Source organism: Rosa chinensis, chromosome 6 (assembly GCF_002994745.2).
Source record: "Rosa chinensis cultivar Old Blush chromosome 6, RchiOBHm-V2, whole genome shotgun sequence".
NCBI lineage: Eukaryota > Viridiplantae > Streptophyta > Magnoliopsida > Rosales > Rosaceae > Rosa > Rosa chinensis.
Window position 1 is genome coordinate 7,142,440 of NC_037093.1, and position 13,214 is coordinate 7,155,653.

General features: G+C 37.7%; 2 protein-coding genes across 5 annotated transcripts; one reads left to right on the forward strand and one right to left on the reverse strand.

Annotated features, from left to right (window-relative positions):
• The first annotated feature begins 812 nt into the window (after positions 1–812).
• On the forward strand, positions 813–8,880 carry LOC121050221 (putative receptor-like protein kinase At3g47110). The gene is made up of 3 exons (XM_040509707.1): positions 813–1,162; positions 1,728–2,003; positions 8,169–8,880. The coding sequence occupies exons 2-3, from the start codon at positions 1,781–1,783 to the stop codon at positions 8,558–8,560; spliced, it is 615 nt and encodes a 204-aa protein (XP_040365641.1). The 5' UTR covers positions 813–1,162; positions 1,728–1,780; the 3' UTR covers positions 8,561–8,880.
• Positions 8,881–9,208: 328 nt separating this feature from the next.
• On the reverse strand, positions 9,209–13,214 carry LOC112172573 (receptor-like serine/threonine-protein kinase At3g01300). 4 transcript variants are annotated; one of them, XM_040507914.1, is made up of 11 exons: positions 12,873–13,214; positions 12,236–12,554; positions 11,965–12,038; positions 11,761–11,876; positions 11,538–11,653; positions 10,941–11,456; positions 10,589–10,837; positions 10,341–10,513; positions 10,024–10,251; positions 9,791–9,940; positions 9,209–9,697 (listed from the first exon to the last, which is right to left on the reverse strand). In XM_040507914.1, the coding sequence occupies exons 2-11, from the start codon at positions 12,414–12,416 to the stop codon at positions 9,440–9,442; spliced, it is 2,061 nt and encodes a 686-aa protein (XP_040363848.1). In that variant the 5' UTR covers positions 12,417–12,554; positions 12,873–13,214; the 3' UTR covers positions 9,209–9,439. The 4 variants fall into 4 exon arrangements, with proteins under 4 accessions (XP_040363848.1, XP_024165742.1, XP_040363847.1 ...); XM_024309974.2 differs by having other exon boundaries at positions 10,341–10,504; positions 10,941–11,465; positions 12,873–13,213; XM_040507913.1 differs by having other exon boundaries at positions 10,941–11,465; positions 12,873–13,213.

Here is a 13,214-nt window from a genome sequence, read left to right on the forward strand (position 1 = left end):
AGTTAAAGAGATAATAATTATGCATATGCCCTACACTTGAAACTTCAATCAGACTTCTTATGTGCAGATGATCAACTATCATATATAATTGTTAAGTTTTAAGAAATACAAAATGAGATTGGCACTTTAGATCAACTGAAGAAGTTGTCAGTGAACTTCATTGCCTTATAAAGGCCTATGAATTCCTATGGTTGTCTTCAAAATGTCTTCTTTGATTATTTTTTAGTCTATATGAAAACAACTTGATTGGAAGACTTCTGAACACTATATGTCAACATTCCGAGCATTCAAAAGTTGGATTGTTCTTATAACCAACTTGACGGTCCACTTCCATCCAAATGGTCGCAATACTTTTATTACAATCATCACATAACAGTTTATGTGGAAGCATACTCATCTATATTGGCCACTTAACCCAGATAAAGATAATTGATCTTAACTGGAACTACTTGACATATATGCAATAATGATTTTATTTTGTTTCTATATATCATGATTTATTTCCAAGTAATCAATGTGTGGTAATGATTATATGTCTTCTCAATTATATATGTTTGACAACCTAGATTGTTAAGGTAAGCAAATATCTAATTAATAATTATTAACAGGCCAACGTTGAAGGCAATCAACCTTGATTATAATAATTTTATAGGTACGTATAACTTCCATCGGTTTTGTTTATTTAAATAGATAATTAGTTACCCTGCAATATGCCCCATATTTGAATTTTTTTTATTTTATTTTTGTGAAATAGTATAGAGTATATCATATATCTTGTGTAAGCTAGTGTGTTGATTTTTCAGAGATTTCAAATGAGATTAGCACCTTGAATCAGCTAGAAATGTTGTTTGTGCAAGAAAATGCCTTAAAGGGGCCTATTCCTATGGGTGTCTTCAATATGTCATCTTTGACTGTTGTAACTTTCTATGGAAACAACTTGAATGGTAGAATCCTGACAAAATTTGTCAACATCTTCCAAATATTCAAGAGTTGGATTTAGCTATCAATCAGTTTGATGGTCCACTTCCTTCCAAGTTATGGCAATGCAAACAATTTCTTTTATTAGACTTGGGGGAGAACAAGTTTAGTGGAAGAATACCCAAATATATTGGGAACTTAACCCAGATAAAGAGGATTGAGCTTGACACCAACAGGTTAACAGGTATTCATAATCTCAATTACATATATTTAATTACCATTATATATTTTTATAAACCGGTTCATAGAGTTATCAATCCAAAAATGATGTGGTCATTTTATATTTTGATAATCATATTATATTGTTAAATTTATACCTGTTTTACATTAGTCTAATGTATTCCTATAGTACTCTATTATAGTTCTCTTTTTACGGTAGACAAATCTTAATATAATTTCCTAAAATTTTTGATAATTTTTCCCCCACTATCCTTTTCTCTTTAATTTATCTCTCCCCTCACTTTCCCATGTTCTGGAAAAGAAAAGAAAAAAAATCTTCCACAACTTTTATTTTTTATTTTTTATTGAAATAGATATTTCATAAAAATTGAGGTTAAGATGACCTCATTAAAAACCATGCTTGATCAGAGCAAGTGAAAAAGAGTATCAAAAGAGTACAATTGATCGACTACAAGTTTTTTTTTTTTTCTAAAAAGAAAAAGAAAAAGAAAACCATCTACAACTTTACCCTATCCTTCATAAAAATCTTCTCACACAAAGTATTGAATAATGCCAATTCTTTGTTGCAGGTACTATACCATATGAATTTGGTTATCTTCCAAATTTAGAGGGGTTGTCGCTCATGGATAATAATCTAAATGGTCATATCCCATCCTCAATCTTCAATATCTCCACAATAACAAAATTATATCTCGGCATCAATCAGCTTTCAGGTAGCCTCCCAGCAAACATAGGCCTTGGGCTTCCAAACGTAGAACAATTTCAAGTAGCAGCGAATCACCTCAGTGGAGTAATCCCCAAATCCATCTCCAATGCTTCTGAGCTTCAGCTTCTAGAACTGGGAGGTAACTCTTTTTTAGGATTTATTCCAAGCACTCTGTGCCTCTTGACAAACCTTGAATGGCTAGGATTGTTCAACAACAATTTGACCCTTGATACCTCTACTCTAGAAGTTAATATTTTGTCTTGTCTGGCAAATCTTAGAAATTTGAAGCGTTTAGCCTTCTCAAGCAATCCATTAAATGCCAAGCTTTCCTTCAGTAATTTCTCTGCATCACTTCAATATCTTCAGTTAGGAAACTGCAACTTGAGAGGTAACATCCCCAGTGATATAGGCAACTTAAGTAGCTTGATAGTTTTAGACCTCGAAAACAATCAATTGAGCGGGCCAATTCCAGGCTCATGAATGGAAAGACTACTGAATCTTCAAGGTTTGCGTATGCATTATAACACATTGCAAGGATACATTCCAGATGAACTTTGTCAACTAGAAAACTTGGTTGATTTGTTTTTGGGTGGGAATCAACTCTCTGATTCTATACCTTCCTGCTTGGGTAATCTAACATCATCTCTAAGATATCTATACTTAGAGTTCAATTTGTTGAATTCCACAATACCATCTACCTAGTGGGGACTTAAAGATATCTTGCAAATAAACTTGTCATCCAATTTTCTAATTGGACCTCTATCAGGTGATGTTGGTAATTTGAAAGTTGCTACATACATAGATGTATCATACAACCAATTATCTGGTAGTATACCAAGCAGTGTTGGGAGTTTATTGAATTTGGTCAATCTCTCCTTAGTACATAATAATCTAGAAGGCCTTAATCCTAGTTCCTTTGCAACTTGCGTAAGCTTAGAACGATTGGATTTATCTCATAATAGTTTCATTGGAGTGATTCCAAAGTCTCTAAAAGCACTCTCACATCTCAAGTATCTGAATCTGTCTTCCAACAGACTCCAAGGAGAAATTCCAATAAGTGGTCCTTTCAAAAACTTCTCTGCTGAATCATTTGTTTTAAACCAAGGACTTTGTGGTGCATCTCAATTTCAAGTTCCACCATGCAGAAGAAAAACTTGTATGTCTATCTTGAAATATGTTATTCAGGGGATCTTGTCCGTAATTCTTCTAGTGACCTCCATATTTTGGATGTTGGTGTTATGCAGAAAAAAGAATGCAACGAATGCTGCAGCACATACTATCTTGACGCCTCAAGTTTTATGGAGAAGAGTTTCATACCTAGAGCTCTTAAGTGCGACAGATGGATTCAATGAGAGCAACTTACTTGGTACTGGGGGTTTTGGCTCAGTATATAAAGGAACATTGTTAGATGGGATAGACGTTGCGATAAAGGTTTTCAATTTGGAGTTAGAAGGGGCATTTACGAGTTTTGAAGTTGAATGTGAAGTGCTAAGTAATGTTCGTCACCGAAATCTTGTCAAAGTCATCAGTTGCTGCAGTCAAATTGATTTCAAAGGTCTTATATTGAATTACATGCCTAATGGGAGCCTTGAGAAGTGGTTGTATTCTCAGAATTCTTCTTTGAACATAATGCAGAGGTTGGATATAATGATAGATGTTGCATCGGCATTGGAGTACCTTCATCAGGGTTATGAAGTACCTATTGTCCATTGTGAATTGAAGCCAAGCAACATCCTACTAGATGATGATATGGTTGCACATGTGGCTAATTTTGGTATTGCAAGACTCTTGGGTGGAGGAGATTCTATGACTCAAACCATGACCCTAGCCACAATTGGGTATATTAGGGCTGGGCGTTTTCACCCAACAGACAGAGAAACCGGTTTGATCCGGACCGAAACCTGCCATTCGGGTCGGGTTTGATAGCTGCATTTATCGGTTCGGGCTAAACCGAACCGATTAAAGGGTTCTTCGGGCCGGGCTCGGTTTTCATATTAGAGGGACCGATTAGGACCGATCCGGACCGATTCTTTGTACTTGTCTATGTGTCCAATTTTAATTGGTTATCAGCTGAGTCTATAGAGGATACCCTAAACTCACTTGCAGGTAATCACCCAATGTCCCAATTTCATTTCCAGTCTTCGACCTAAAGAGTAAAGACCCCATTCCAAGCCGTCCTCTTCAGTTCGAGAAAACGATCACCTCATCACCCAACTTCATTTCTTCTGTTCTTCACTTCTTCAATTCTTCTTCACTCTCGATTATCGAGTGTCAATCAATCACCCATGGATTTATCCACTGGAAAGACACCACAAACCCAATCCCAATCCTCAAGCCATTCCGAACCCAATTCAAATTCGGAATCGAGTAATGCAATTGCAAACTCCAATTCCAAGTCTGATCCCGACACAGAAATTGCTGAGAATGTTATCGTTGCTGCAACTGCAAGTACTGGTACTCCATCTACGATGACATCGGCACGGCCACCAAAACCCAAAAAGAGACCGAGGAAGAGTACATCCACAGGGTCGAGGGAGCGTTCGATGGTATGGGAGCACTATGAGAAGATTGACAAGCCATCGTATGAGTTCAAAGATGGAAAGAAGGTCCAGGTTGGGACTACGAAAAGGGCAAAATGCAGGTATTGTTCTACAGACCTTGCTTGTAATCCATATGATAATGGCACCAGCAGCTTAAAGAGGCATATAGAGGTTGTGTGTAAAAAATACCCTGGTAGGATAGATCTGGAAGAGTTTCAACAAGTGTTTGTAGCTGGTGGGAACTTGAATGAACCTTCTTTAACTATGAGGGCATTTAGTCAAGATGCTTGCGTAAGAGCTTGTGTTGAGATGATAGTAATAGACGAGCTGCCATTTAGTCACCCAGAGAAGGAAGGGTTTCAAAGGTTTTGTAAAGTTGCATGTCCTAGGTTTAAGACTCCTTCTAGGAGATTAGTTGTAACCACATTTTGGAAATTGTATGATGTTGAGAAGAAGAAACTTAGGCAGGAGCTAGCTAGCCACTGTGTTAATTTAACCACCGATACGTGGACATCGGTGCAAAACATAAATTACATGGTGGTTACGGCTCATTTCATAGATGGTGGTTGGAATTTACACAAAAGAATTCTTAACTTTTGTGTAATTTCTAATCATCAAGGGAACACCATAGGAAGGCTACTGGAAACATGCCTACTTGAATGGGGAATCGAGAGAGTGTTGACTATTTCGGTGGATAACGCATCCGCAAACAAAGTTGCTATCGATTACATTAGGAAAAAGATGCTCACTTGGAAAAAACAACCTGTTTTAGGAGGCAAGTGGCTTCATGTGAGGTGTTTAGCTCACATTCTCAACTTGATTGTGAAATCAGGGTTAAGAATGATGGATAAATCTGTGGCTTCGATTAGAAATGCAGTTCGTTATGTTAGGAGTTCGTCTGCAAGGCTTGATGTTTTTAAGCGATGTGTTGCCATAGAACAATTGGATTGCAAGAAGGTGTGCATATTGGATGTGCCAACTCGGTGGAATTCCACCTTCTTAATGTTGGATGTTGCCCTTGAGCTTCAGAAAGGGTTTGATCGCATGGCAGAAGAGGAAGACACGAAATACAAGGGTTATTTTGATGAGGAAGAGGTTGAAGATGATGAGTGGTTAGAAGGGGCAGAAACAGAAGCTGCAAACAAAACAAAAGAGAAGATTAAAAGGGTAGGGCCACCCGTCGAAACTGATTGGGAAAGAGCTACTGTTTTTGTCAATTTCCTCAAGGTAATCAGCCACTTTTCAGTTTCTGCATTTAAGTTTTTGCATTTCATTTTCTGCATTTCAGTTTACACTTTACAGTTTCTGCATTTCAGTTTCTACATTTCATATTCTTAACTTTCAGTTTCTGCATTTAAGTTTCTGCGCATTTCATTTTCTGCATTTAAGTTACAGCATTTCATTTTCTGCATTTCAGTTTCTGCATTTAACTTTCTGCATTTCAGTTTCTGCATTTCATATTCTTAACTTTCAGTTTCTGCATTTAACTTTCATTTTCTGCTTTTCAGTTTACATTTTCTGTTTAATTTTTTGCAGTTTCATGCTACTTTAATAAATCTGTTTTTTTATAATGGTACATTTGCAGGTATTCTATGATGTGACAATGAGGATATCAGCCACAAACAGTCCCACAACTCAGAAAGCATTCCATGATATCGTGGCAATTGAAGCTGAGATTGACGACCTCTTTGACCGGCCTGAGATGTGTAATGGAAGCAATACAGAAAAGATCTTGTTTGAGATGGCAGTGAAGATGAGGAGCAAGTTTAAAAAATATTTTGCAAGCCTCGATGACATGAATCACTTGCTTTTGGTGGCTTTGGTTTTAGATCCTCGATACAAGCTTCGCAATTTTGAGAGGGTATGTAGAATATGGCTTAAACTTGATCCTGCAACAATCAAGCATAGGTCTGCCGAGTTGAAGGAATTGCTGGTGAACCTCACAGACTTGTATTCATCATCTTTGGGCACCAAAAAGACGAGACCAAGTGGCAATGAGGCTGAGAAAGCTACAACAAGTGGTACCGGTAGCTCTAGCACAAAAAGTTCAAGAACCCAAATGAGTGGGAAGATGGCTGCCATGCAAGCTGATTGGAAACAAGAGTTGGAAGACTCAGATCAGACTGTGGTGTCACACGAGGTGGATAGATACTTGCTGGACCCTATTGAAGACCCTCCAGAACATGAAGATTGGAAGCTTCTGCAATGGTGGAAGCTTAATGGTTCTAAGTACCCCAATCTTGCATTAGTCGCCAAGGATGTGCTTGCAATTTAAGTAAGCACAGTTGCTAGTGAAAGTTGTTTTAGCACGGGGAGGAGGGTAATCGATCCATTCAGAAGTTCACTATCTGCAAAAACCGTTGAAGCATTGATATGCTTCCAAAATTGGTTGAGGTCAGAAAGCATTCAAAGCATCGAATATGTTCCAACAGTTGAGGATATGTACTTCTATGAAGAAGTTGAGAGAGGTACAATTTGAATATTTCAGTTTTTTTTGTTTAATGACTTTACAGTTTGCACTTTCGTGATAATGTGAATTGTTCTTTCATAGACCATGTGCTTAAAGACACAGCCGATAGTGCACAAGTCAAAGCCGCCAAAGCGAAAGGAATCAAAGGAGCAGCTCCATCAACAAAAAAGCAAGAAGTTGTTCCAGCATCAAAAAAGACAGTTTCCAAGAGGCCAAAAAAATGAAGAACTATATGAAGTGGAATTACTGGAATATAGTTGGTCAATTTCTAAGAATTTATGCATTATTAGATTTCAGTCAAATGTGATTTCGAGTATTGAACATTTGAAGTTTTGATTTTTGAACCATCATTTGAATATAGCTGTTAGCTGATGATATGCAAATATTGTTTCTGCATATTTTTTATTTGCGTTGAACTGCCCCTTTTTTATGCAGGGTGGAGTCCTATGAGTTGAATCAATAAAAATCATCACTCTCATGATTCATGAAGTTCCTGCCTTCCTAGTTTCTGCCATTGTCGTTGAGGGTTCAAGAGTCAAGCAAGACATGGCTTGAAGCCTTGAAGTTTTAAACTTTTAATAAGTGTTGTTTTTGATTGAAATATTGAACTTCATTCTAGTGATTGTTTATGGCTTATTGGCTTTAGTTTCAATGCATATTTGGTCCATTTGGATGACTTAACTAGCTAAGTTTGCATAGTTGGATTGGATGGCTTTAGTTTCAGTGCATATTTGGTCCATTTGGATGGCTTTACTGCTTTATTTGCAACTTCGGATAGTCTGCTACTTCATAATTCATATTTTGCATTAAATTTGCAACTCATAATTTGTTCAAAATTGCTTCAATCTGCACTATGCAGTGTGTGTATGTGTGAATCTGCAATTCTGCAGTAAGTGCAGTAAGCACAGTTTCTGATGTTTTGTGCAGCTCCATTAGCTTATAGCTTTTATCTGGGATTATGAAAATTGGAAGCAGGTTACCTAGAGTCCTAGACTGAAATGAGTGAAATCTGGAAAAATCAGTTTCTTGGCCCGAAAAACCGAAAGACCGGCCCGATTGTTTTCGGGTCGGTTTCTCATCAGTTTTAACATGCTCAAAAGACCGATCCGGACCGAACCGATAGTGCCGGTTTCGGTTTCGGTTTCAGTTTCGGTTTTCAACTTTTTCGGACCGGACCGATCCGAACCCAGCCCTAGGGTATATTGCCCCAGGTGTTGTACTTTATCTTTCAATTATGTATGTTGTCCTTAATTATAAAAGTATTTTTGTTTTTAAATCAGTTTTATATATGCAGAGTACGGAATGGAAGGAATAGTGAGCAAAAGAGGGGACGTGTATGGTTTTGGTATTGTAGTAATGGAAACATTCACAAGAAGGAAGCTGATCGATGAGATCTTCATTGGGGAAATGAGAATAAATCAATGGGTTGAAAATTTCCTAGTTGCAGATGCGATAGTTGAAGTTGTGGATGCTACCTTACTTGGAACTGAGGAGGATCATGACTTCGTGAGCAAGAGGGAGTGCTTATCATCTATTATGAGATTAGCTGTTGCTTGTTCAGCAGAATCACCAGAAGAGAGGATAAACATGCAAGAGGCTCTAGCCATACTTAAAACAATCAAGATCAAGTTTTCAAAGAACTCTGCTGCAAGAGGTGTGGTGTTGAACCGTCGTTCTGTTTCGTAACCCCTTAATTAATGTGTCGATATATCTTGGCATGGCATTTGATTCAGTACGTAATTATGTAATTGTTTGGCAATGTGGTTCTGACTCATTTGGTTGGTAATTCACTCTACTACTATGTATTCAAAAATAACTTCCATCTAGCTCTTTCCCACTTTGTAGTTTCTGTGTTTTTCTGCTTTGAGGCTAGCTGTTTTAAGTTCTTAATGTACTTATCATGGTAGAGTATGCCTAGGATTTATATGAGGTGTCAGTATGTTGTACTCCAATCATTCTTATATTCCGTTGTTGTGTCACCACAGCAATCTATTCATGTAATGCAGCGTGCGTATTATTGATCATGATGTTTCACATATGAATTTAAGCTTGTACAACACCATTTTTAAGTATAGGTCTGAGGAACTTGTACCACTTTGCAAGTAGGTCTGGTTTGTTGCTATTGGTCTTTCATGTAATCGGATTGAAGTAGGCTAATAATATATGCATTCATCTTAATCTGTTTTCTTTATAGTGCCTGTACGGCTGCACCTTGATATTTTGAGAATTGATAATTTTGGTTAGTTTCAAATTCCAAACTGCTTCAATTTTGTTAATATTAATATTTCATGTGAAGGAGAAATGTTCACCTCTATCTGGCGCGATAGGCTATACGTTCGAAAAAAATTACAGCTTCTCAGTTCTGATAAGCTGCAGACTTTCCTTTGCACACCATCACTTCTATATTTATTTTTTATCTGTACACTTTTACATCTACACATACCTCACACTTAGGGGCACATTCCTTTACCTATAATGTACAGATTTGCTAAATTCATGTCCGCAGGAGCATGTGATCAAAACTTCAAAACAAGAGGAGAAAAAAGATCGACTGTACAAGAAAATCTAATCAAAGCTTGATGATCTGCTCCATCTACCATTCAAATATTCTTCCCAAGAACGGTTGCTCTGCTCCACACTACTGAATGATGTTGTATCATCATCGTCAACATCAAGCAGTGCAAGGTTCAAATGTAACTCTGCACTTGAACTTGGATAAACTTCATCATCATTGTCATCAAGGTTTTCTGAATCCTCGACATCAAAATATGGAGGGTTCACATACGTTTCCACATCTGGATCCCCTTTTAGGAGCTTCACTATCTGAGAAGGAAAATAAAAGAGCATGAAACTTGGATATTCACTCTAATACTAACACAGAACCTCTTGGTTTATATGCACTTAATGGTATCATACCTGACTCATTTTAGGGCGAAGCCTAGCTGAGCGTGTGATGCAGAGTTTTGCTGCTTCAACCACTCTCAGTACCTGAATCTCATCAAACTTTCCATCGAAATTTGGATCCAGTATGTCATGTACATCTCCATTCTCTAGTTTAGGCTTTGCCTGAAATTTTTTTCATTGTCATTGCTCCTAAATGCTTGAAAGAAGTTAAAGAAAAAGGTACTGAGTTACGGAGGTGGACTTACCCACATGACCAAGCTTTCTTGCTGTTTGTTAGTGTCAGAGCCAATAGGTGTTCTTCCTGATAATAGTTCAAGCAGGACTACACCAAAGGCATAGACATCAATCTTGTCACTGATTTTTCCATACATGAAATATTCAGGGGCAAGATAACCAAATGTTCCCACTACAGTGCATTCAGTCAGAGAAGACGTAGTTGTTGGTCCCCATATTGCAAGGCCGAAATCAGATAACTGTCACCAAAATGCAAGCAATGAGTTAATGTCATAAGTTTAGTGATCTTCATATATTAATCACCATTTGTTTTCTGATGATTACTGACCCGTGGTTCTAGCTCTGGTGTCAGCAGAATGTTTGAAGACTTGACATCTCTATGAATAACTGGTGGAGAACATTCGTTGTGCAGGTAATTTAGAGCTTCAGCAATCCCAACAGCAGCTTTGAATCTCACTTCCCATGACAATACAGGTTTGCCTTTGTTCTTGCCTGCATCAACTACAATTCAAAATCAAATTCTGACAGCTTTTACCAAGCAAATAAAACACATGGACTAAAGTACTCAACACTTACCATGTAAATTCTCCTCTAAGCTTCCTTTAGGCGAGAAATCATAAACAGATATTAGAACATTCTCCTCAGAGCAGAATCCAAGCAGAGGCATGATGTGCTCGTGCCTCAACAAGGAGATGATGTCGACTTCATGAGCAAAATCCTTCCACTTTGCTTTGGAAGACTTCATAAGCTTTACTGCCACTTTCTTGCCATCTGGTAGAATTCCCTTGAACACAAGGTTGCATCCTCCTTTCCCAATAAGATTTTCTGTCAAAGAAAAGAGTAAGTTAGATATAGAAACACTTAAGAGCCTAAGAAGATAGAGAAGAGAACAAAAGGGACAATCTCAGGACAAAGTAGTGTTAAAGACCTGAAGAGAAATTTGAAGTTGCAGTTTTCAGAACCTCGTGACTGAACCATCTGCAACGATTTGTTTTCAGGAGACTCTTTAACTCATTCGGTAGCGCATCCAAATCAGAAGAAGTACTCTTGATACCTCCTTCAAAGGAAGTTTCTCTTATGATTGAACATTGAGGAGACTGCTGTGGAGAACGATCTGGTAAGCTCATCACCCATTGCACCACAGACAGGTTCCTTGTGCCCGGGATTTGTTTACTCACAGAACTTGCTCTACGCAGAGGCCATCCGAGGCACTTCTCTGTTGACTCTCCTATACTAAGTGAAGAAGCTGATCTGTTATGAGCTCTTTTATGCTCTTTCTTCAGGTCTTCATTGTCACGCATAGGACTAGCTTGGGAGCTCTCAGCCTTATCAGAAAATGATTTAACAGTTTCTGTATCCGCCTCAGAGTCACCAAATTCAGATTGGCTTTTTCCTCTAGGAATACAATTATAAATCTGACTCATACTTGGCCTTGGCTCATCACCTGCTAGACCTACCATAACCGAAACTGAATTTAGTGTTCATGAGCCAGGAGAATGTATTTTCTAAGACTCAAAACACCAACCTGATTGTTCATTACTTGTACATCTTCTGTATACAACTTCCCCCTTGCTGATTGCCACCACATCTGTGCTTGGAGGCAATTTCTTAGCACAGTATTTCGCCGTAGAATCCTTAAACCTACAAATGTCATATGTTTAGAGTAATCAGAGAAAAATAAAAACAAATCACATGCACTAAAAACCAATGCAACTTCATTCCTCCGGAGTTTCACATCTCTCCCTTACCCTTGGCTTGGCTTGCTTGTGCCTACAACTACAGCCATAGTTTCATGGTTCTTTGCCTCTTTCACTAGCGCCTTTCGGATTGAGCTTCCTGTCAATACCTGACTGATGAGGTCTACCTGAAATTTAAGTGTGACAATTTATAATCAAAGCTCAAATTTCAACTATATTACAGGAATAGTGAAAGAGTAGTGAAGATGAACAAACCTTTTTTATATTACATAACCCTTCAAAAGCCTCTACATAACTATCCACTATTGGCTTGTCCTTCACGGATTGATCTATACATATTAACACAAGGAGTATGTTATCTTACCAAATAGTCTGGCATGTTACGTTGCGGAACTGTTAATCTACACCACGAAAATCCTCAGAATATAACTAATTACTTAATAAAGATTTCAAGACTGGCTAAAGCATAGCAATCTTATAAACAGTATAACTAGATAAAACATAAGAGTATATCTGCAAAACTTACCAGAACTTCGGCAGACATGAACCGCAATAACGCAGTCTCCGGCTTCAGCAGCTTTCGCGAGAGCCCATCCAAGAAGCTCTCTGCTTTGGTCATCAATTTTAATCCCAACCAAGACCACATTCTTCTTATTATTATTCTTCTTGTTCTTCTTGAAATCCTTGAATACCTCCTCAAGTATCATTTTAGTTTATGCCTCTAATCTCTCTCTGTTTCAAAATCTCCAAATGTAAGTCTATAACTTCAAATCTTTGCTCAACTTGTTGTGCAAATCTCTTCTGATTTTGGACCTTCTCACTTCTTGAACTTAACATTCCAATTCCTGAAACTGAAATCCGTCATGATCACTCAGGCTAGAAGAAGAAGAAGGATGAATGAATGAATGAAACGCCAGTATATATGGAGCTGCCACTTGTGGACATACATGGCGCCCATCAACGAGTTTCAATTAAATATTGCAGTTTTATATATTCAAACAAAACCCATTTGACCCAAAGGAGAGAGAACTAAACCCAAATGGAAAATTCAAATACTATAAGCAAATCCACAAGATCAAAAGGAAAAGAATAAAAGAATAAAAAAATAAAGAAAACCTGATCAAAAAGGAAAAGATAAATATGAGGAGACAAATAACATGTACCTAAATCTTGTACCCACTCGTGTCTCGATTCAACTCCAACTTGTTATTAAAAGGAAAAGTCGCCAAATAACATGAGCCTACCAACTGCAACTAAATTCAACACCCAGAAATTGTATTCAACATTGAAAAGCATCTTACTTTGTTCAAACAGAAAAACTATGTTCAAATATGGGTGTTTTGTGAAGAAGAATATCAGAAATGATAAAGAAAGATGCTTTTCTTTTTGCTGGGTTTGAGAATTGTGTCGGCGAGAAGAGTGAAATTCCCGCCAAAAGAGGACGAAGTGTGTCTGGTATTTTTATGTTGCTCTCTTTAGGCTTTTTTTTTGTTTTGGTTGCAAAC

Coding starts and splice junctions, on each gene's coding strand:
- LOC121050221 (XM_040509707.1), top strand. CDS start 1,781: ATGGATAATAATCTAAATGGTCATATCCCATCCTCAATCTTCAATATC. Junction 2,004..8,168: donor TCAGCTTCTAGAACTGGGAG/GTAACTCTTTTT, acceptor TTATATATGCAG/AGTACGGAATGGAAGGAATA.
- LOC112172573 (XM_040507913.1), bottom strand. CDS start 12,416: ATGATACTTGAGGAGGTATTCAAGGATTTCAAGAAGAACAAGAAGAAT. Junction 11,654..11,760: donor ACAAGCAAGCCAAGCCAAGG/GTAAGGGAGAGA, acceptor TGACATTTGTAG/GTTTAAGGATTCTACGGCGA. Junction 9,698..9,790: donor TTCGCCCTAAAATGAGTCAG/GTATGATACCAT, acceptor TTTCCTTCTCAG/ATAGTGAAGCTCCTAAAAGG.